The 25,033-nt window shown below is 42.7% G+C and overlaps 1 protein-coding gene across 1 annotated transcript in view; it reads right to left on the reverse strand.

The window, feature by feature from the left end:
• The window catches only part of plekhm3 (pleckstrin homology domain containing, family M, member 3), a gene marked incomplete at its 3' end in the record, with an annotated part of 76,852 nt that overhangs the window by 37,112 nt on the left and 14,707 nt on the right, over positions 1 to 25,033 (reverse strand). The window contains exons 4-8 of the mRNA XM_080752713.1: positions 21,202 to 21,464; positions 20,079 to 20,231; positions 19,227 to 19,658; positions 17,286 to 17,427; positions 12,932 to 13,114 (exon numbers count right to left, since the gene is read on the reverse strand). Of these exons, the coding sequence (XP_080608839.1) occupies positions 12,932 to 13,114; positions 17,286 to 17,427; positions 19,227 to 19,658; positions 20,079 to 20,231; positions 21,202 to 21,464 (1,173 nt within the window). The remainder of the gene's footprint in view (positions 1 to 12,931; positions 13,115 to 17,285; positions 17,428 to 19,226; positions 19,659 to 20,078; positions 20,232 to 21,201; positions 21,465 to 25,033) is intronic.

Genomic DNA, 25,033 nt, shown 5'->3' on the forward strand with positions numbered 1-25,033 from the left:
TGTCATCATGTCATAGAATCGTCGTAATGCGATCTCATTTCTATGAGATCGCGATCCATTTTCGATTAATCGCCCAGCACTAGTAAGCGGCGTCCGGGGACCAACCATTCCGTCCTTGTCCCTATTATGCAGATCGCTGATGTCATCAATATTAATACCATATCTGGGAATGCCCATATATGGACATACTGTGTCAGTCTCATGTGGTCTATGACGTCAGACATCTATGACGTCAGTCAGCTCCATATTTGGGAAAAGTAAATTCTTTGCATTTTTCCATTGAAGTCAATGGAGAAAATGAATTAAAAAATAAATTAATATATAAATTAAACTAAATAAACGTATGTCTTAGCAAAATGCATCCAAAAGATTCCCGATGAAGCCGGTCGATTTGACATACAGTATGGCCCAAGTGCGTGCCACCAAAACAGTGGGAAAGATGGATGGATGGAAAAAAAGAATAAAGTCGGACAAGTACTATAATCACACTAATTAGAAAAGCTTTTAGAGGGCTATAAAAAAAGAATGACAGAAAAAAGTATGCAGATATAGGAATCATTTTGTAACACAAATCTCTTATGGGGGTCACCGGCTCAACATATTTTCAGATAGGGGTCCACTGCCTTTTACATCAATTTGGGGGTCCTTGTTTGAGAACCACTGGTCCAGCTTATAGGTTTAAATCATCGTGACCACAGAGAACCAAAGCAGGGCATGCAACAACTGTTTCATTGCATTGTGTAGCCCTGTAGGCCATATAGTTCCTGTGTCAACAGGTCCAACTATGCCCGAGTTGAAATGGTTTGTGTGGTGAACAGGAAAGCTGCTGAAAAGGCTTTGGGTTTTGTTAAAGACCCCTGAAAAAGACCCCTCCTAATAGACAGAAAAAGAGAGATTTGGGGAGGGGTACTGCTAATAGACAAGGGGTGGGGGGGTACAGAGGATCAAGCCATTAATAAGCTGACAAATTGGGGTCTAAGAGGGAGGTGAGGCACATCAAATCTGTCAAATTATAACTCACTAGCCCTTACCCGTTCAAAGATATGAGCTCCGAAATGATGTGCAGTGTGTGGGTTATGGGATGTGCACTGTGCACACAGTATATGAGGGATGGAAAGTAACTTTAACTGGTGCTTGCATGCTAATATGTAGGAGCATCAATGTAAGAAATACCCGTTCCATTTAACGGCTACTGTGTACCGATCTGCATGATTTTTGGACATCATCTGTAACAGGGCCAGAACCCCCCCCCCCCCCCCCCCCCCCCCCGCCTGCCTGCACACCCCCCCCCCCCCCCCCCGTGTGTGTGTGTGTGTGTGTGTGTGTGTGTGTGTGTGTGTGTGTGTGTGTGTGTTTGTGTGTGATTGTGCATGGCCTGAACAACAGCGCCCCTCCCTTAACATGTGTGGTCACAAAAGGTACTGTAGGCTAAATAGATATAGATACACCATTAAAATGCTAATATACAGCATACGATTTGTGAAAGTGACAAACGGGCTTCACAGTTATGTCAGGTGTGTTCATATGGTGATGGTGATGCGATTTCAGAGCAATTGCTCCAGCCACCGAGGAGAAACGCTGGGACAGACAGACACTCACTCACTCACTCACTCAGTCAGACATTCGCAAAATTATAGTATAGATTGTGATGGGGGGACATATTTAAATAGCATACATTTAGCATGTTTATGTGTTTTGTTAAGGGCTGGCTGCATGAAATTGACTATTTTAGAGACAGTGCAGGATACTAGAGTGCGTGTGTGTCTCCTGCACTCTCATTACAGACTACAGTATCTATATTGTCGCTGACAGGTCAGGTGGAAACCTTGTATGTCCAAACCTGTTACTTTTCAGGAAATGGGAAAAGAATAACCTGTGTTCCAATGGATCCAATGTAGCTGTTATTTAGTCACAAGCTCTTTATAATACCCACAGACAGACTTAACCACCTTATACCTCAAAAGCTATAGGCATTTCATCTAGGGATGGGACGATAATAGATATTATCGCTTATCGTGATAAAAAACACTCACGATAATTGTATCGTGGAGATTTCATTTATTGTGAAATCGTCCTCCGTCATGCACTGGGATCAATTCGCCTTTTATTGGCCGAGTTGCATATCTGACCTGGAAATAACGCACTTGATACAGTCTTTTTTCCCCACTCTGTACCAAATCTCTCCAAAAAATAGCCGATCTACAAGCTCGCAACGCGGCGCGCTGCTGTAGATCTGCTATTTTTTGGCAAATGTTCCCCAGGATAATGGATGTTGGGGATATTTTGATTGCGATAATATTGTAAATCACAATTTCTTTGTAGGATAATAGTGATATGAAATTTTCATATCGTCCCATCCCTATAATGTCATCATAAGCAAAAATCTCTTACTTCTGCTACTTTTACAAAACACAAAGCATAAATATGGCATTAACCTCTCCTCTCTTCCTGTGCTGTGTATTATCGTCCTTGATGATTGGTTGACGACAAAACAAGATTTTTTGTTAATTTGGGTGTTCATCTACATACTGTATGAGGCCATGTGACGGCCCCATGAAAGTGAGGCGGTGCGTTTGCTCTCACTGGGTGTGAGACATGACAGTTTCTCCCTCTCTCTCCCTCTCACTTTGAGTAATGGCTGCTCGCCTCCTCTCTTCTTCTTCTTGTAACAACTGGTCTATTAAAGCGTGGCGCTGGATAAAGGCCCGCCTGCCTGACCAGGAACAAGGGGTCTCTGGGGGGGGGGGGGGGGGGGGGTACCTGATAATAACTGCTTGGAATAAAAGCCCAGTAGTGGAGAGGAGGAGGAAACCTGAATGAATGAATGAATGAATGAATGAATGAATGAATGAATTAAAGTGACATGCAGATGCAGCCGTGAAAAAAAAAACATTCACGATAATCGTATCGTGGAGATTAAATTTAACGCGATATCGTCCACTGTCATGCACTGGGATCAATTCACCTTTTATTTACCGAGCTGCATATACGGTCATGACGCGTTGTGAGCTTGTAGATCTGCTATTTTTTGGCAAATGTTCTGCCCCAGGATTTTGTCACAAAAATTGTGGTGTCAAGTATGTTATCTTAATTATTTATCTATCAAGTTCTCCTAAAAAATTATGCAATCTATCAGTCAAGTTCTCCTCAGAAATGACGCAATCTATCAGTCAAGTTCTCCTCGAAAGTACAAAGGCAGGGCTTAGCCAATGAGGTGCAGCCAAAGGGTAGATCTTTGTGCCCATACATGGTGTTGTGAGCCCACACTGTTTCGTAGGCAATTGCACCTTTCCTACATTGAATTCCAATTTCAGAAAAAATGTAAAAATAAAATAAAAAAATCGCACCCGTGCGAAGTGAGCGGTGCAGAAATATTTAGGGAGTACCAGTAAGACTCCCTAATCGGGAGATGGTCGCTTATCTCCACAAATAGGGCAAAAATGGGTTTTTCCAAAATCTTCCTGATCCATGTTGATCACATGAGTGTAGACATGCTGTGTAGTGATTTCCGTGATTTTAGGGCAAAATCTGTAGGAGCAGTGTCCAAAAATGTGTTTTTTAAAAATCGGCCTGAAGGTGGCGCTATATGGGACAGATTCATGTTGATGGGATGAGTGTAGACATACTGTGTAGCGATTTGCGTGATTTTAGGGCAAAAACTGTAGGAGCAGTGTCCAAAAATGTGTTTTAAAAATCGGCCTGCAGGTGGCGCTAGAAGAGGGCCATGTGAGAAATGAGGGGTGGGGTCTCCGCGCTGCCTTGGCGGACGAATAGGTACCGGCCCCGGCTCTCCCGGACGCTCCTAGCCCGAGTTACGGCATTTTATGTGAGCTGCAGTGGAGGGGGTCCTCCACTGGGGGCGCCACCACTTGGGGTGGTCATTTGGTCATTTTTGCACATGTGGTCATTTTTTACACCAGGGGTCCTTGGAGGTTGTAGTTTGCCAGGTAAGGAGTGTGTGTGCAAAATGTGGCATGGATGGGGGCAACGGTTGTGGAGATATGAGCAGGGCAAAAGTGTGATGTGTGACGTGTCACTCACGGAGGGACATTTATTTACACCTGGGGGTCCCCCAGGGACCTGGGGGTCCCTGGAGCTCTGGGGGTCCTTGGAGGTTGTAGTTTGGCAGGTAAGGAGTGTGTGTGCAACATTTGGCATGGATGGGGGCAACGGTTGTGGAGATATGAGCAGGGCAAAAGTGTGACTCACTAACTGACTCATTGACTCACAGACGGACAGCCGGTGGAGGTTTTGGTAGTAAATGCGTCCTACGGTCGCAATGATATACTGTGAACTTTGATTTCAAGCCCTTTCTTCGCAATGTACCTACATAGCTTACTTACAGTCACAATGTGATGTGTTCACGTAGCATATGGAAATGTGATGTACTTACTCAACCTTCATAGTTCAACATGACATTCAAGACCTCAAAGATGAATTCTACATTACCACGATATTTCTAGCGTCTTGAAGATATGTAATCTCATCAGCATAGAGTAGACCCATCATAGCTCCACTCCACCCCAACCTTATAATCTGCTTCAAGGAAGAGCGAAGTAGCATAGACTTAGAAGGTCCCAAACGGAATAATTCACATCAGATCCACGCAACAGGACTAGGAGACGCGAAGAAGAAACATTCGTTACCTCTAACATACCGGTACGTTGTGAATCCTCATGTTATCGGATTCACGGGGGCAGTGTTGTCGAGGAAACGAGCATGATACGTCACGTCACGGCATGACGTCATATTTAGTTATAAATTAGCTATATACAGAAGAATATAGTAGTATACAGATTTACAGAGACATCTGGAGATAGATTCAGATACCGAGACTCATAGAAGAATATTGAATAGATCTCTCCATGTCCCTCTCGCTGTCTTTCTCTCTGTAGGGAAAGGAACGTGGCACTTGAACATTATGTCGGATGATCTAAAATAAATGTTTCTTGAAGATGGGGGATCGCAAAGATGTGTCTCCCCAGTTCCACTCTCCCACCCAACAACAACAAATAGGCCTACAGTATATGGTCACCTATGGCATGATGACAGCATCCTACATGTAGGCTACGGTACATCCAATTTGCCGAAATCAAGGCTTCAAAACTGAACTCCACAAAGCAATGGATGATGTCATGGGTAGATCTGTTGTCAGCGTAACGGATATAAAAGCAGCAGTCAAACCAACACAGGTAATTTCTCCAAAAGCGGATCACAATTGTCTGGTATCGCACGAGCAGCGAGCACCACATAAAGGCTGAAATGGCCGCCACCATGATTGACACGGAAGGAGCCCCAGCGCCAAAGGTCGTCCCACCAAAGGTCATCCCCTTCTTCCTGACATTTCAAAGTTATTTGGCAATGGGAGATCAGTTGTACCAAAAGGGGCACTATATCAAAGCTATAGAAAGCTATTCCATGGGATTAATGCTCAAGGTGGAAGACAAGGACTGCCTCGCTGAGCGATCTAAATGTTTCCTGAAGATGGGGGATTCAGAAAATGCTTTAAAGGACGCTGAGGCATCTCTTAAACATGACAAGACATTTTACAAGGGATTGTACTGTAAGGCAGAGGCACTGTGCACCATGGGGGATTTTGAGTCTGCACTGGCTGTTTACCATAGAGGACGGAAGCTGCGTCCAAATGTGGCCGACTTCAGACTCGGCATCCAGAAGGCAGAGGAAACTTTGGAAAGGACTGTGCGGGGGAAACCTACCGGTGTTATTCATCACCTGAAGAAAGACAAAGAATACCTGGAGAAGTGGGACCTAAGGACCTAAGGAGAGACCCACCTGAGGAAGAGGACCTAAGGAGAGACCCACCTGTACAGAAGACCTAAGGAGAGACCCAACTGTTGATGGTGCCTGATTTCCTGGAGCTCTTCAGGGAGAGAGCCACCGCCCCCTTCCAGGTGTTCTGTGTGGGGCTGTGGTGTCTGGATGAGTACTGGTACTATAAGGACCATAAGCTGGACTTTGCCATGTCTACATACCGGTACCTAAATATTAGAATACATGAGGATAGTGCATTCTAATGACCCTGAAAGGTCATGTTAAGATACTTTGAAGACAAAGTCATTCGAAAAGACAAGTCTGGCATGTGTTATTTCTGTTGGGACGATATTTGATGTCTTCTTGCAAATGATGGCTGAGAAGCCCAAGACCAAAAAGCATGAAGAGCAGCTGGAATGTCATGCACAGTTTCTATTGCTTTACTTTAACCACAATGACAAAAGGATCTGTAGAGTTGCAGACAAATACTGGACTTGTTTGGTCGAGACTTTCCCACATCTTGCAAACATTCTCTCTGTCACTCAGTGCTGACATCCGCAAGGATCTGCCAAACATGACATTATTATAGGTATCACCTTCATGATCACTGTCCCAGTTTAGCCAGAAGGCCGGCAAGATGAGAGACCGATTGTACAAAATTCAACAGTAGTTGCAGATCCAAAGAGGAGAAGGAGGTTCTACTGTATTTTCGCTCCCATGAAGTGTCCAGGATATGGAGTTGGTTATCATAAGCTGTTTATTTATATTCTTTGAATTTCAAAATTGTCTTGAGCTGGATATCTCTATAATACATGAAAACAAACCACATTTTTAGACAGGGCCCTGTGATTAAAGCGCTCTGTCTAAAAGTGTGGTTTGTTTTCATGTATTATAGATAATACATGACTTATACAATTGAGAAATTCAAATGAACTATTTTGAAATTCAAGGTTAGCACCGCTCAATAATTTTTTATGACGTAATTTAGGCGGCCTAAACGCGTTCTAAATCAGAGTTAACCAATCGGGTGCCTATATGTGACTATGACATCATGGACAGATCAACAGAATCGAAGTGTTTCATTGGTCTAGTCTCTAGTGGACTCATGTCATCATCATTTGTGATAAGCTGTTTATTTATATTCTTTGAATTTCAAAATAGTTCATTTGAATTTCAAAATTGTCTTGAGCTGGATATCTCTATAATACATGAAAACAAACCACACTTTTAGACAGGGCCCTGTGATTAAAGCGCTCTGTCTAAAAGTGTGGTTTGTTTTCATGTATTATAGATAATACATGACTCATACAATTGAGAAATTCAAATGAACTATTTTGAAATTCAATGTTAGCACCGCTCAATAATTTTTTATGACGTAATTTAGGCGGCCTAAACGCGTTCTAAATCAGAGTTAACCAATCGGGTGCCTATGTGACTATGACATCATGGACAGATCAACAGAATCTAAGTGTTTCATTGGTCTAGCGGACTCATGTCATCATCATTTGTGACATCATTTGTGACATCATTTTTTTTAAGCGGTCTATAGGAGCGGTTAGCACCGCTCAAAAATAACTGAAAAATAAAAACTCCCAATCAAGGTCAAAATGTTCAATCAGAAGCCTCTGTGTCTATGATATCATGGAGAAATCAACAACATCTAAGTGTTAGAGAAAAATCAAACCTCGGTTCGAAGTGAAGTGGTGAACTTTTATTCTATGTGTTCTAGAGCTTAAGAATTCAGGATTCTGAATGAATGAATGATTTTATCTGGAGGGCCGAATTGTCATGTGAAGCTTGACCAATCCTCAAAGTATGGTCTCATTGGACATTTTTAATCATCCAATCATCAGACCGGGACGGACACTACACACATATTCTGGAAGTACGGGACAGATAAAACCTGTTCATTCTGGACTGAAATGACCATATATGGACATGGGGGGACACACATGGGACACACATTTACGGACAGATAAAACCTGTTCATTCTGGACTGAAATGACCATATATGGACATGGGGGACACACATTTACGGACAGATAAAACCTGTTCATTCTAGACTGAAATGACCATATATGGACATGGAGGACACACAAAGCCACTCCTTGGAAGCGGCTTTCACCGCTTCAAAAATGTAAATGGAAATTGCGGGTGTGGTTGCTGTAACTATATTCTACAGGTGGGTAACTGTCATGTGAAGCCGGACCAATCCTGGAGCTAGTATCACACTCCCATTGAACTACACTACCCCACTGAATTGTAATTGCACCTTTCCTCTATTGAATTCCAATTTCAGAAAAAAAGAAAATAATTTAAAAAAAAAAATAACTAAAATAAAAACTCCCAATCAAGGTAAAACATCATTTACAAATAAATTGTTACATTTTATAAATGTAAAATGTTTAAATAAATAATAAATCAAGTTCTCCTCAAAATGACGTAATCTATCAGTAAAGTTCTCCTCAAAATGACTCATATTCATGCTATTTCTCATTCTCTTCCCCTCCCCCCTTTTTAATAGCTCAAAAAAGAAAGAAAGAAGGAATTAAAAGAAAAATGCACTACCGCATCAAAAGTAATCAACTAGTTTGTCCACCACCGTCTATAGACAGACCTTTATTGATCCCACAAGGGAGATTCAGTTGTCATGGCAGGACTGCAGTGTGAAAAACAGGACACATATCAAAAAGAAGAAAACAGAAACGACTAAGAATGAAAAAAAGAAGAGAACAGGTAAACAGGTAGTTATGGATTAGGAACAGGTTACTGTGTCATTATGGTATGATGACAACATTTTGAATCACATCAGCACGCTGTAATGGAAATATAATATACCCCATGTGCATCGGATGATGTGGCTGAAATATTAGACCATAACAGCCAAAGGTTAAAAAGTGTCCCTACGCTCAAAGAACACACATGTGCACCACGCGAGCACGCAGACAGACACACACACACACACACACCCGTTTGAAGCCACCCACAACAAAGACGGCACCAAAGGTGAAATTGCAAAGCACCATGGGTAATACCTCACACTGTCTGTCGATGATGGTAAAAATAAACAACCGCACACACATAATAGACTACGGAACAAACACACACATGCCCATGAATGTGCATGCAGTGAACCACTCAAACACACACACACACACACACACACACACACACACACACACACACACACACACACACACACACACACACACACACACACACACACACACACACACACACACACACACACACACACACACACACACACACACACACACACACATTTCAGGCGTAAAAATAAGGCCAGAAAGAACAGAAGACAAGAGATGAGATAAGAGCCTCCTTGACCCAATGCAATGGTCAGGATTCCAGGGTCAAGGCAAGCCAAGCTGGAGGTGGTCAAAGGCTGCACTTCAGCCACTGATGATGATTACATTTTTACCACGTAGGCATTTAGCAGACTCTTATGAAGAGCTATTTACAAAAGTGCCACATTGAAGCAAGTGGCATGAACCCTAAGTCAACAAACAACAGAGTGCAATCAATTACTATTTAGGCATTTAGCAGACACTCTTACCCAGAGCGACCTGAAAGCACGAGATCTGAATAAGCAGAGTAAGCAAGAACTCTAGTCAACAAACAAGGATATAGATAATATCAATTGAATGCAGAGACAACACATAGATAAAGAAAATTAAGTTCTTCAGTAAGTAACTAGGACATCAAAAAACATCAAACCTAGCATCTGTCAAAACAACATGCCTTCTAAATAATATAATAATGAAACAAGAAGTGATGCAAGGAAAGAGGAGTGCTAGGGGGTCAAGTCTGAAGATGTGAGTTTGCAGACTGTGATGGTGAAAGCAGAGCGAGTCTGCAGTCTAGGGATGGGACGATTTGAAAATGTCATGTCACGATTATTGTGACCAAAGAAATTGCGATTTACGATATTATCGTGATAATCAAAATATCCCCAACATCCATTAGGAGGAACATTTGTCAAAAAATAGCAGACCTACAAGCTTGCGATGCGTTGTGAGCTTGTAGATCGGCAATTGTTGGTAGAGAGTGAAAAAAAGACTGTATCAAGTACATTATTTACAGGTCCCTTTTACCAATTATGGAGTATTTAGGTGGTTCCGGATATGCAGCTCGGCCAATTTAAGGTGAACTGATCCCAGTGCATGACGGAGGACTATTTCACTATAAATGAAATCTCCACAATAGTGTTTTTTATCACGATAATGGCTTGGCGAGTATCGTCCCATCGCTACTGCAGTCCTGACTGAAGGGGGAGGTCATTTCACAGCTTGGGAGCCAGGAGAGAGTAGAGTGGAGGACACTTGAAGTGTTGGCCAGAGTGTCGTAGGGAAAGGAGGGAAAGACGTGTGTTGGCTGATCTAAGTGTGTGGGAAGGAGTGTAGGGTGTGGATCCATGTCCTGAAGATAAGGAGATGACCCTCGGCTCCCTTGCAGGTCAAGCCCGTGTTTTGAATATTGAATAATGGTAGTACACTTTCCTGAAACATCATCTGGAAAAGTCAATAATATGGGAAGTTGTTTTTAGATATCAGGGTGCGGCGAGGAGACAATCCATCCTCTAGTCTAGTCTACAGTGGTTCTCAACCTGCGGGTCGGAAACCCTAGGGGTGGTCCCCACATGATTTTTGGGGGGGCGGTCCCCAGATGTAAAGTGACATTTTAAGGACTTTTAACACTTTGAGTGCTATAATTTTGCCATAGCTAATGTAGATTAGCTGCCAAGGCGATTTCCTACTGTATTTACCAGATTTTCGGAGGTGACAGCGGTCCACAGAGGTAAATAAATCATGTGTAAAGGATTTCCTTGTGCTGGCGACTCCTTCTTTGCCTAATACATAAAACAATAAATGTAATACCTATAATTCCAAGTGCCTGTCAGCGTCCCCAGTTCATATGTGATTATTTTGGGTGGTCGTGTCCTGCAAAAGGTTGAGAACCACTGCTCTAATAGACCCGTTATCAAGATATTAATGGACCAAATGTCAATTTACAAGATTAACCGCAAGTTGAGGATAGGCTATTCTCAAGTCAGAGTGTTGCTATGCCAGAGCAAAGCATTCTGGGTAGCGCCTGTTGTGTGAGCCAGGTAATGTCCCTCCAGCCGAGCCGACACTGCTTGATACAGAGAAAATGGACACAGTAATGTACTGTATATTATAACTGGTGTTATTTTTCTATGCACTTTGGGGGTAAAAAAAATCATTCTGAGCCTTATTACCTCCTTTTACCATTATGCCACGGTCTAAATCAGAGGTTTTCAAACTGTGAGGAGCACTGCAGGGTGAAAGGGACAGTACCAGTACCATGATCAAAAGGAAGTTACTGTAAAGACTGAGGTCCACTTAGGGGTGGACGATATGGAAAAATACAATATCACAATATTTTCCCAAGCTGTATCACGATACACTGTACGTACACATTCTTATCACGATTCTTTTTCAGGTTGGTTTTTATGGTTTACTTGAGTGAAAGTACAAAAGTATTGCCATCAAAATAATATTTTGATGGCAATCCATATAATAATATTTTGATGGCAATGTAAGTATATTATGCTTACAGTAACAAAGTAAATGTTTACAAATGCGTCAACCTTTTTTTTTTTTACGAAAATATAAGGTCTACAAGCAAAACAATGTAGAATACTGAAAATCTTCTAGAAAATATTTGCCTACGACAAGACATGCCCAAAATGGTGATACCAGGTTGAAAGCAGTCAAGTTTTATTCCAGCTGAGTTTTGCAGTGACATGTCAACCCAAAAAACCTGTCTGTCTGTATTGTGAACGCATTGTGAACGCATCAAGCTCAAGTCTTTCATCTCCTTAACCAAGCCTATCTCCTGGTAAACACAACCAACTGAGTAATGGTACAGCTCCGGATGGAGAGAGCAGAGTGGGATTGTCATCGACCTACATTACCCTCCGGCCCCCCTTGTGTGAGGCACACACACGCACACACACACACACACACACACACACACACACACGCACACACACACTCCCCTTGGCGGCCCGGCCCGGGCCTGCTAGCTACACACACTCATTAGCAGAGATAGCTGTGCTTACATAAACCTTGCCGACATGTTTGACCTGCCACTAAATCACAACAGAAGGGGGGGAAGGGAGGGGGGGGGGGGGGGGGGCACAGCGACGAGGAGGGGGCCGGCGGTAGCCGATGGTGGGCGAGAGGCGCCAGCTCTCTTCTGATAAATCACATCTCTGCTCAATGTTTACTTTTCAGTGGTGGGAAGGGCTGAGAAAATACGTTGGCTGGAAGCGTGTCGGGGGGGAAAAAGTTGAAATTGGTCTCCCTGAAGCAGTGTGTCTGAGGACAGGTGTGTGGTTAGCCCCGATACAGGTCTCCAACAAGATGTTTGGTTAAGACCAGGCCACCTGGAGGATAACTGTGGTAGTGCAGAACGCAAACTCAAACCTGCCACAGAATAGCCATCTTTGACATACTACGGGTGTTAAACAATGAATCATATCAAGTGTTTAATTAATATTGAACAATTCATTTAATTTACCGTAATAAGCTCAGACTACAGAAGTCCTTTGTTCATCAGTCGATTTTGAGGCTACATTTAGAAGCTGTCCAAAGGGCCAGTAGTAGAACAATGACGGTCATCGCTGCTCTTGTGTTCATGTTTTTATGTACTGTATGTAAGAAATGTATTTAGTTCTTAATTTTTTCATGTCAAAAGTATGTATTATGTGTTGCATATCGTCTCTGTCGGGTGGAGAAAAAAAACGCTATTTTACAGGAAAGACACATACAAAATAAGCAAAAATAGCAGATCTACAAGCTCAAAACACATTGCTTTGCACTGCATTTCAAGCTGCATTTCGAGCTTGCTGCTATTCTTAATTCTTTTGCGTGATGCTGCAGTATGATCCAAGTAGGACATTCATTTAAGGAAAGAAAAAAAAAGAACACAAAAAACAAGATATGAAGATAAGAGGATATATGTGTTGCAAGACATAATTCTGTGAAAGCTGATAATATTTTCATATTAAAATGGTTAAATCTACAATAAGAGACTTCTATCCGTGCGTGCGTGCGTGTGTGTGTGTGTGTGTGTGTGTGTGTGTGTGTGTGTGTGTGTGTGCTTCATCTACCTGCACACCTGAAGCTCTGGGCGGTGAGGCCCTTCTCCACGGCCAGGCAGGTGAGGATGCTCAGGAAGCTGGTGGTGACCGACTGGCGCTTGGCCCTCTGGGAGTCTCGCTGCCTCCGCTCCCTGGATGGCCTGGCTCTCAGCAGCACGCCACCGTGGGAGCCGCACGGCGCTGCCGCCCAGCAATCAACCATAAAACAAATCCAAACCCACATTTAGAACCAATAAACGACTTAAAACTTGTTCATGTGTAGACAATAATCAAAATATCCCAAACAGCCAATATCCTGGGGCGGAACAAAAAGTTTGCCCAAAAAATAGCCGATCTACAAGCTCACAACGTGTCAGCTTGTAGATCGGCTATTTTTTTGGCAAAGAGATTTGGTAGAGTGAAAAAATACTGTATCAAGCACGTATATTATAAGTATGTATGTATGTGTATGTATATTTAGCGTCTGCTAAATGCCTAAACTGTAAACTGTAAACTGTATGTTATCCACGAGTTTCCTACGCCCCATAGTGCATTGCGCAGACGTCTGCACCGAGCTTCCGGCGCCGATTTACAAGCTCACAACGGGTTGCATCTGCGACGCGACGTGAGCTTGTATGTCTGCTGTTAAACCCGGAAGTTTGGTCCCCATAGCCTCCAGTAAACTCCCGCGGAAACTTGTGGATACAGTTAAGTACCTTTTACCAATTCTAGAGGGCTAAGTGGTACTGGATATGCAGCTCTGCAAATAAAAGATGAATTGATCCCAGTGCATGACGGAGGACAATTTCACGATAAATTAAAACTCAACAATACGATTATTGTGAGTGTTTTTTATCACGATAAACAATAATATCGCTTATCGTCCCATCCCTAATGTAGATTGACAAATTACACTTGAAGCCTTTAGCAGACATGCCAACTTTACAATAAGCAAGGTAAACATGCATTACAGACGTCACTTACATACATCAAATGCAGAGGGACAGTGTAAGGGTTAGGCATTATTCTAAACTCTAAACAATATACCGTACTATCAAAATAATAATCTGTACATGGAAACTACTGCATAGTGTAGGTCAGGATACCAATGTTTGATTGATTGTTTGTATAATCAAGTTTTGTTTAATGATGATAATCGACTAAATCGATTAGTATGATTAACCACTGTATTATACTTCATTGTATAATGGTGGCGTACAATTCTTTTTAGAATAGCCGAACCACACGCTCATGGGGAGTGGCATTGTGACGCCTTGCAAACTTGTAGATCTGCAATTTTCACTATGTCACTGTCGGGTGAAAACCTCATACTGTATGTCCAAAACCAAAACTTCATGTACCTTATCCCTGCAAGGCCCAGCGTTGCTTTTTGGCAACGTTTTTTAAATCATTTTTAAAAAAATGTTATAATTAGTTTTCCTGATCTTTTTTCACATTAACATCACCATTAAATCCTATTGTTTAGTATTACAATGCCATTGGCCACGATATTTGCATATAAATACCCCCCACAGAGACTGACATTCACACTTCCCAGAGAAGTTGAAATTCCAGCGTCTGGACGAACAACATCTCACTTTTTAACTGAAGCTATTCCTCACTAAAACATAAGTAAAATGCCTGTAATATTTTTTTTCGTGATCATTAGAATGTCTAGAACACGTGCATATGTTAATATTGTGAAAAATATCCCCAAAATACAAATTAGAGCATGATTTATGATTTATGATTTATGGCTATAAAACCTTACAAAAACATTATACATTTTTTAACATAACATTTTCCTGTGATTAGGACTCCTACAACTAAGCAAGGTGACCGCAAAGCAGCCAAAAGGCACGCACATCTAAAGCCACAGTTGGCTGGGTGCTAGACTAAGACAGTGCATATAGGTAGAAGAATAAAAGTCTGCACACCGATTTATGCTCCCAATGATAAACCACAAGTAAACTTTTATCATTGGGAGCATAAATCGGTGTGCAGACTTTTATTCTTCTACCTAGGACTCCTACAACACCATCTTATTTTTTTTATTTTTTCTGGCCAGTAGAAATTAATTCGGGCCTTGCAGGGTTATTGTCGTATTTCCCTCAGGCAGTTTTCAATAAGCTTTAGAGGAGCTAATTTATGGAATGCCGCCGATCCAATGCTTAAAGGATCTTCATTACAGGTCTTTAACTCATACAGGGCCAGATTTCCAAAATATGAATATGAATGTGCGCTTATAACGCCAGGAAATAGCTATTTTGTATCCCCCCAGACCACCTTAACCAGACCACCTTAACGAATGCACGTTCACCATACCATACCACCAGATGACCACTAGAGACCACCATACACCATACACTGACATGGTCCCATGTTAAGCCTGTTTAAATCCACATAACAGGATGAGACGCTGACTTGGTCCTCATTGACTTAACATGGACGGGCCGCCGGTCACCATTTCAGCTCAATACTGTTCAATTCGTGCTTGATCGTCTCAAACCACCATTGGTATGGGCATCGGGACGTATATAGATGCCACACAGAAAGTTTCAGAATCAAAATCCGACCTAGTGAAGCTACGTGAGGGTCGGATGGTTGCATTGAGGCTAACGCTAGCAGAGGCCTGTTGTCAACAGGAAGCCCTGGTTTAAAGGTGACGTCATAATCGTATCCTTTTTTTTCACGGTTTACGTGTGGACATTAGCTGAGGTAAGCTAACCATTTCGCTCCGTCTATAAACACATATTAAAAGCTTAAACAATGCTTTTATATAAAAGTCGCTCCGAGTCGCTCGGCACCAAACGCCATAGTGAACTAGTCGCTCGTAAAGTCGCCCGGCGCTAACTGAGTTAAAGCCAACTACAAACAAATGCTCATACAGTGTGGCTAAAATGTAGCAGATCATGTGGATTTGGTTGTGTACAGGTCTGTAGATAGTTTGTACTATATATGCATGTACTTTATTGTATGTCGATTATATTCAAGCATGTTCATTGAACGTACTGTATAGTTTTTATTAAAAAATATGTATACCTATGTCTGTTTTTATAAATTAGGGGAAGTTCTTTATAAGCCTTTTGGCTTCTTAACTTCTCCTGCACAATATGTGATACAAATGTATTTTTTTTTCTAATTTCAACTAGGGTTGTTCGATTAATCGATTTTTAATCGTAACCCGGTTTTTTTCCTTTGGAAGATTTAAAAAAATGGAAATCGTAAAATCGATTTTCACTTTAATTAGGGAAATTCTTACTCATTGGAGCCTTGCACGCGCAAAAAGTACACAGCCCCGTCCTCCTAAAGCAGGACGACAAGGTCCGACACCAAATTAATACTACTTTCTATCTGATGTGTAATTTCTTTGATGCGCGTTTAGCGCACGTCAGACTGAGCAGAGTTCACCAGCGCACTGCGCTCACTCGCGATGGTTCAAGCAGCAAACAGAACAAAACGCTGCTGAGCTGGTAAACTTACTTACTTGTTGTAGTTTGAAAGAAGCTTATTAATTCTGTGTTACCCACCTACTGACTGTAGTCTACTCCTAGTCCTACTGTCCCTGTCACTGTGTTAATTTTGCGTCGGGAAGCGAAGCGCTTCGCCTCCGTTTACAAGCAGTCAACATCTCCGTGCATGAGTGGTGCAGGGCAGGGGCGTAGCCAGGAATTACATTTTGGTAGGCGAAATGCCTACCAAAATGCCTCACCAGCCTCCAAGAGCTGGCTTGTTTTGGCTGTTTTGTCACTCACTATTGATAATGAAACACTAAGGACGCTAAGTTGTATGTGATTGTTGCACAACTAAAGTTATTATTATTAATACCCTTATTGTTTTATTGCATTTTGCTATTTGGCTATATAAAAAAAATCAAAAAATGAAACAATAATGAAAAAAAAAAACATTTCCTTGCATTTTTTAAATGAAAACAAAATAGTTGAAACAATGTATTATTCTTTTAACAAAAAATCGAAATCGAAATCGAAAATCGGGATTTCAGTGAAAATAATCGAGATTTTATTTTTTGGCCATATCGAACAACCCTAATTTCAACTATGTGTGCTAATAAACAAATAAAATAAAAAATAAAACGGTTTCAAATTTAAAAACAACAAAGTAGCATATCTGCAAGCTCAAAAGGCAGCGCTTCGCACCACATTCTGCTACTGCTGATGCTTTTGTGTGACTCTGCAAGTACAAGTAGGACATTAATTTACAAAAGAAATAAAAAATAAAAAAAGAATATGGAGGTAAGAGGTTTCTGCCCGACAGCAAAGATATCTATATTCTTTTAATTGTTCATGAATCATCATCGTCATCAAGGCAAAAGTTAGTTGAAATAAGGGTGATAGTGATTTGAAGTGCTATGGAGCAGCCCTACCTGGCGCTGCCTCTCCCACCTCCTCCGCCTCTCGCCGGACGGGCCTCTGGGCGTCTGCAGCCTGCCGCAGAGCCTCCGCCCAGTCTCGGGCTTTGGTCGGACTTTCTGCCCGAAGTTGAAGCACCTCTTTGGAGAAAACTACCTGAAAGTAGCGTTGTCAAAAATATCCATTTCATTGCCATTTTCTTTTTATATATATATATATATATTTCTGAAACATTTTGCAACAACAAAAATCTTGTATCAGGGTCCCTGGCACAAATAATGTTCAGATCCGGGTCCGCATCTGAATCGGATACGCATCAATTTGGTGTCCTTGGCGTGAAAATGTTTGAGAACTACTGGTATAGTATAAGTTAGAAATGCCCATTTCTCCTCCGCGTGCTGTTGTTGGGGTTGTTCCGGATTAGGGCTGTCACAATTATTACATACACAATTATTTGACATAATTGTGATTATTTTCCATAATCGTCATAATCGTTTCCATGTTGAAAAATGTTCATATATTTTAGTTAAAGTTAAAAATTGTGGAAATAGCCGATCTACACGCTCACAACGCGTCGCATCAATGTTCTTTTTTAAAGGAGTAGTTCACCACTTTTCAAACTGTCTTCATATAGGTCCTCACTAATGTTCATAATAAAATAGCACAATTTTTTTCTATTCAGTCTGGGTCTCATATTAGAGCAGTCAAATCCTTCTACCGGTGACATCATCGTTTGAAAATAATAATAATAATAATATAAAAAAATAAAAAGATTTTATTATCACGAGAACAATGGCTTCCACTTTAACATTGCAACTTTTTCAGGAATAGAAAGCCTGCAGTTTCTATTAGCTTGCATTTCCCATTGATGATGTCACCGGTAGAAGGATTTGACCCACCCACAGCTCTCCTATGAGACCCAAACTGAGTAGAAAAAAATTGTGATATTTTATCATGAACATTAGTGAGGACCTATTATATGAAGATAGGTTGAAAAGTGGTGGAGTGCCCCTTTAAGTATAAAGTTGTCAAATGTCAGTAATTTCTTTGTGTCATATCTACCATGTGCAACTTCAAAGCCTAAAGGCCAAACAGAAATGTAATTGTTAACGACAAAAACACAATTAAATCGTTAATCGCAATTATTTGAGTGACAATTAATCGTCATGTAAAATGTTATAATCGTGACAGCCCTATTCCGGATGATACGCACACTTAGGTGCTGCCCAAGCAAATCTTGTGGTATTGTTGATTCATTTCTAGGCTCACTTGACTGTACTTGTGAAAACTGAAAATAAACCCATTAAAACCGGGAAAGCATCCGTGTCATTTTAGATTTTAGCATTGGCTATTTAAAAATAGCAGATGTACAAGCTCACTTTGTGCCGCGAGCTTGTACATGTGCTATCTCTCTCTTAATGTAGGGGTCTTTGGCACATAGAAGTGTGAGGACCACTGATTTAGAAGGCATTTGGAGAATCATCCTGAGGTCTTAATGGGTTAAAGGTCTCATCCAGTGGCAATCTGTAGGTTTTTGAATAATTAGGCACAAGTGAGTTTATTGGCCTCTGGAGTTCCTGAACTAGGACACCTACATGAATCTAGGTATATTATCTTTACAATTCAAAATGCAACAGAACACAGAGAGAAAAAAATCCTGCCATGGCTCACTGGAGTGGAGTTTTCTGTTTTAACAGTAATACCATGGTCAGTACACCAGTTACTAGTAGTTTTGGCTCTGTGGGCAGGTACCAAGTGCTTCTGGCTAAAGGAAATCATGATCTCCATAAAGCTTGCCAATGTACAGAAGCACAAAGTGCTCTAAAATCCCCGGGTAGATGGCTGTGTTGACTCTGAACAGTGTGGAGCAAAACCAGCATTGAATTGTATTGCTGCTGTTGGTCCACTGTCCACTTTTACACAACATTCTAATTTTATGAGAATGATCCGTATACCTGAAAGTGGCATCTTGAATCGGCGGGAGCGGTCCTCCACGGATCCTCGTTCTCCTGCTGGGGGTGGGGGTGCGTGTCGTACTGCACGGCAACGCAGCAGGCCAGCGGGTGCTGGAAGAGGGGCTCCGAGACGGGGCCCCGGCCCTCCGTGGGGAACGCCCGCAGGGCCGAGCGGGTCAGCACGAAGGTGAAGGACCGCCAGTTGTTCTGCTCCGTCAGCCGGTGGAGCAGGCCCACCTTGAGGACCTCCTGGCAGCGCTGGGTGAACAGGGGCAGGGCGGTGGGCCTGGCCAGGCGGGGAGTGAGCGGGGACGGCGTGCCGCTGGTGGCCTCCGCCGGGGTCGGGGTGTCACCGCCGTCGTCCGGCCCGGTGTCGAGGCCCGACGGCGAGGGGGACGAGCTGGGGGACATGGGCACGGGGAACTTGGCCACCTGATGAAAGATAGGGAAAACATGTATTATCCATTAGATCAGTGGTTCTCAACCTGTGGGGTGGTCCACAAATTATTTGGGGGGGGTCCCCAGATGATTAACTTAATGTGAAACATTGTTTCCTCACTCAACAGTAAACAAACCAACATAACGTTTAGTTAAGGGTATCTGCACATTTCTAAAGTGACAATTTAAGAACTTTTTTAATACCTCTAAAATGACAAACTAAACATGGCCAAATTGTCAATTTGATATAAATCCTTCTTTCTCTAGGTGCCTGGAACTAAATATGTTCAGCTGGGGTTCCGTGGTTAAATACATATAATTCTAGGGGGTCCTTGAACATAGGTTTTTCAGAAAACTGTTAGGATCTAGAAGAGTTTTTTCAGGTCTAAATGGTATTAAAGCCTCCTAGCCTACCTGCTGGTTCTCTGCTGCGGTCTTGTTGTGCTGCTGCTGGGTGTCGGGGGGCCTGGCGGCCAGCACCCTCTCCCACATCATCCTCTTCCATTCCAGGGCCTCCCACTGGCACCCCGCCCTCAGCTGGAGACGGGTGCTGTTGAAGAACAGGGCCTGGAGGCACAGGGGTGCAACGGTTAACGGTTCAAGGTTGTACTATTGCTACGTCTTTTGTACAGGTACATAAGAGTAAAACTTATTTTTGTTTGGCATCCTTCAGACAATGCAGCAGGGGTATATATAATAACAGAAAACAATATAATGACAGCAAACAACAAAACTAAACATTGAAAAAGATAATAATAAAGATAATGACATTGAAAGATTTGTGAAAGATAAAATAAAAGAGCATCCTAAAATGTACATGTGCATAAAGTTTGGTATATTGTATACACCAACAGCATTTTCTTTCCAGTGGTTGCTACTGTACTTAACCTTTTTGTAAACATCTTCACGGTATGTTCTATGTGCAAAAATAGTTTGTATGGTATATTCATCCTCACAGTATCTATTTATGTATAGTAGGTGCAGCTCAAGCATAAAAGTGCAAGGAGGGGACAAATGGTCTTCACGGTCGCTTTTTGTGGACACTTGTACGACAATGTATAAAGTACGGCTTTAAGTGTTTAATCAGAACAATGTATTTTTTTCCAGTAAACTCAATGAATGATCATGATAGATAGTCGCGATCTCAATGGACACTGTGCATAACTTTAGTTCCCTTTTCCAGAAGGTGGTATAAACATTTCTTTTCCAGCAGCATATTTGACCTGGAATCACACAACACCTTCATATGTGCTTCCGGTTCAAATTAGCTGCTGAGCCAATCAAAAGAAAAACTGACACGGAACAGGAAATGTTTATGCCACCTTCTGGAAAACTACAGTTTCTTGACATTTGTGAGTCTCTGCAAAAATACACTCCATTCTCCAAAAAAATGTGAAAGTCAAAACCGGGAAAGAAATGCATTTACAGGACATTTTCAGGAAAAGAGCGGTAAAGAGTTGAAACGCCACATCTGTATTATGATGGGAACAACCATTGTGGCCATAATCATGCAGCCCCTACAGTAGTGGGCCCTAACCTGGAGGGTCCGGGAGTCGCTGGGCAGGGGCTGGCCGCTCGGTCCGCTCTGGGAGGTGGGGGCGGGGGAGGTGATGCTCTGGCAGTGGGACAGGGAGTAGGCGGTGCCCAGCTGCCGGTTGGCGCTGCTGTCCAGGGTGTAGAGGCGCAGCTCGCAGGGCGTCAGCTCTACGTGGCACGTTGCCCAGCGGCCCCGCGGGCCCTCGCGCTGCTCCAGCTCGCCCTGCTTCACCACGCTGCCTCCGCTGCTGCTGCCCTTATCCGCTGGAGGAGAGGAAGAGGAGCAGGGACGAGCAGAGAATGTTAGAGAGGCAGGGGCTGACATTTCTAAAAGGGCCTTTTGGTGAAAATATCGAAAATAGCAAACCTCCAAGATCACAAGCTGAGCTTGGAGGTGGGCTATTTCCGGTGCTTGATACCACAGTGAAAAGGTCAATACTGGAGATGTGGCGTAACAGCATGGGTTGCGGCCTGAAAAGGTTGAGAACCACTGGTCTAGACCAGTCCAACGCAGTGGCACAGCCTGACACATTTCTAAAAATTGTAAAACATTACAAAGTTATCATTAGGTTAGGTCACCAAGCATGTCTTTTCGAAAGGAGAGTGGCTTCAAAGCCAACAATCGAGCTGATGGAAACTGGGTCACACCATTCCATTATGCTGGCTGGTGTATATCATCTGAAACTAAATGTTGTCTCTGCAAACCCAAACTAGCCAAGTGGTTTATATCCATACATACTCTTATTCACCTGTGTGTTGAAATAAGGAGGATAGACAAGTAGTTCAATATCTACAATCATGAACAGTCTAGACTCTATACATTGACTGATAGATTAAAAACTTAAAATGAAGTTTGCATATAAAAAGGTACAGTTTTCAGTTCACCGGTACAAGGTCAACTAAAAGGAGATCCAAGAAAGCCTTACGGCTTATTTACATTGGAAACCTTTTTACCACTGTACATATACCAATCTACTGTACATATACAGTAGATTGATTATTTCTGCTATTCATCATACAATGAAGTAAAAAGGGCTTAAGTAGTTCAATATTTGTCTAAATCTATAGCATGTGTTATATCGCCAATCACATCACAAAATCAAAATATGCTACCTTATCAGCTGGGTGTTCAGTGGCTTCTGTCTACGTAAGGCAGTCAAGTATACTCACAATAGAGAGAAGAGAAAGAGAGAGGGAGGTTTAGAATGAAAATGGCTGACGGTGGTGAAAAGAGTAGGAGAGACAGTGATGGAGAGGGAATAAGGGCAGAGAGGGGTGGGTGGGTGTGCCGTGGTGGGCCTTCAGATTAGCAGTGTTTCTCCTGTGCCGACTTTGTTTTCTCAGTGGCCTCTTTAACAATGCCGTTTCTTCCTGCCCACTCCACATAAAACAGATGCGGCGGAGCCCCCGCCACACCGCTATCTCTAACCAAAATATCAAGGCTCACGTCGGAGACGAGGCCCCCTAGCCTAGGCTCCGTGCGGCGCTGTGCGGGCACTCTCTGAATGCAGGGCCTCTGTGAGGGAAAGAGCCCTATCAAGATTTAGAGGCTCCTGAGATTAATGACGGGAGCCGTAATTAAGACCTGAGGGCAATTATACAAACGCCTTCTAAATCAGTAGTTCTCACACTTGCAAGGTTTCCAAAAACAAATGCGTAGCACAAAGTGACACGCTGTGAGCTTATTACAAATTTCTATTTCTTTTCTTGACTTTAATAACAGCGCAACGTCGGCAATGGAGCACCCTTCATTGATTAAAAAGGGAAGATTCCCTGCGTTGACAATGACGCAGCGCGTATATTTTTCTTTACATTTTGAAACGTTTCACCTATGATGACATAGGGACTGATTGTTACGAAATTGTGTAATTAAATGATATATCTTTTAAATAATCGATTACATTGATTAGTCGATTAACTGTTGCACCACTAAGCCACATGCCCACAAGCAGCACACATTATTTCGATCATATCAACGATGAACTGAAAAGCACATGGACAGCATATGAGTGTGCCTTTAAGGACTGAAGCTGCTGTTTTTGGGCTGCAAGGAGATTTGATCCCCTGGGAGCAGGTGTCACGTCACAGCAGCAGAGTGGGAGACACGCTCCGATAAGACCCCACTAAACAAGCAGGCTGGAGCTCGATGGAAATGAGGAAATGACTGGCTTCCTGGTTCCGCTTCAACGTCTTGATGATGGAGGGTCTCAGAGACACAGCGCTCCGCTCTAGGGCAGTGCTTCTCAACCTGTGGGCCGGGACCCCCAGGGGGGAACCCCACAAATTATTTTGTGGGGTCCCCAGATGATTAACTTAATGTGCAACATGGTTTTCTCACTTATAGTAACAGTAAACAAACCACCTAAAGTGACAATTTAAGGACTTTTTAATACCTCTAAAATACATTTTAATACCTCCAAATATTAGAGGCAGAAATTGAGAAAATAACTGATCTACATGCTCACAACGCCTCGCAAGGGAAAATATTATGTAAAGATAAAGAGAAAATAGGATGGGAGAGCAAGAAATGTCCCTTCTTTTCTCAGTGGATCTACATTCAGAGTTGTGTCAGTTAAGAGCATGTAGATCGGCTATTTTCACAAAAGACCTTATTCACACCGCGGCCATCTTTGATCACATGACCACATCGGGTGGTGTATCTAAATGACTGTATCTAAATTGGAGTGCTGCGGGCTTTCTGCTTTGTTGCAGGCGTCTCTCCACATCGGGTGGCAGCCTGCATTACAAACCATTGTAAATAATGGAGTAATGGTCCCAAAATATGAGCTAATGCCGGCAGACTACAACAGACTGGCAGTTTGGAGCCGTTGGAAGTAGTATGTTTGGCGTGAAGTCACCTTAATTTTGTCTGGTATAGCTACGGTGTTTCTAGTGTTAATATTTTTCAGTGAACACAGAGAGGATGTAGCTAGCCTTTGTCAGGTCATCACTGATTACATAGTTTTTGAGAGAATGCGTGTGTTCCTACTACTTCTCCAACAACAAACCGTGCATGACAAAGGAAATCATTGACCTTCTTAAGAGGAAAAGGGATTGTTCCAGGCAGGAGACCTAGAGGGGATGAAGGTAGTGGTGGACGAGCTGAAAGTAGCCAAAGCTCAGGAAAAGGTGAGCTACAATAACCTGACTTTCGCCAGATAGTTGCAGCAGTGCGTAACGCTCTGCCTTACATCTGGGCTCTCTCGGGCAGACTCGATGTAAGGGGCGGGCCATTTTTTGAATTTCTGTAGCAGGTGATTGGATGTGGCCGTTTCTATCACAGTCTGGGAGTGCCAACTCCAACCACTCATATTGGCCTGTCTGCATGACGTTGCACCCAGAATCCGCCTCCTGGGTTTCCACGTGGTCTGCAATCAGACTCTATTGGCTCAGAGCCGCTCAGAGCCCGCCCATAGCTGCCGCTGATTGGTCCGGCCCGGGACTTTACGAGTGTTATCAACTCTGGCCGAGCAAGCCCAGATGGTAAAAGCAGAGCGTTATATACGCAATGCTGCCACCATCTGGCGAAAGTCAGGTTAGAGCTACAAAGCTAAGCTGGAGAACTGTCTGCAGGAGAACGACACTAGACTACAGAAAGATCACAGGGTACGGCTCTGCTAACTCAGCTGTGTCAAGCATGGGGAAGCTGGCAAACGAGATGAACCTTTTTTTCAACCGGTTTGATGGAGTATCTGTTTTTGTCAACCGCTAACAGACCAACACCAGAAAAGCATCAGGTCCTGACAAGATCAACTCTTGGGTGCTTAAGGCCGGGGCAGAGCAGTTTGCTGTCCCCTTCACACATCTCTTCAACCTCTCCCTGAGGACGGGGA

Source organism: Nannobrachium achirus, assembly GCF_963921795.1.
Source record: "Nannobrachium achirus genome assembly, chromosome: 22".
Lineage (NCBI taxonomy): Eukaryota > Metazoa > Chordata > Actinopteri > Myctophiformes > Myctophidae > Nannobrachium > Nannobrachium achirus.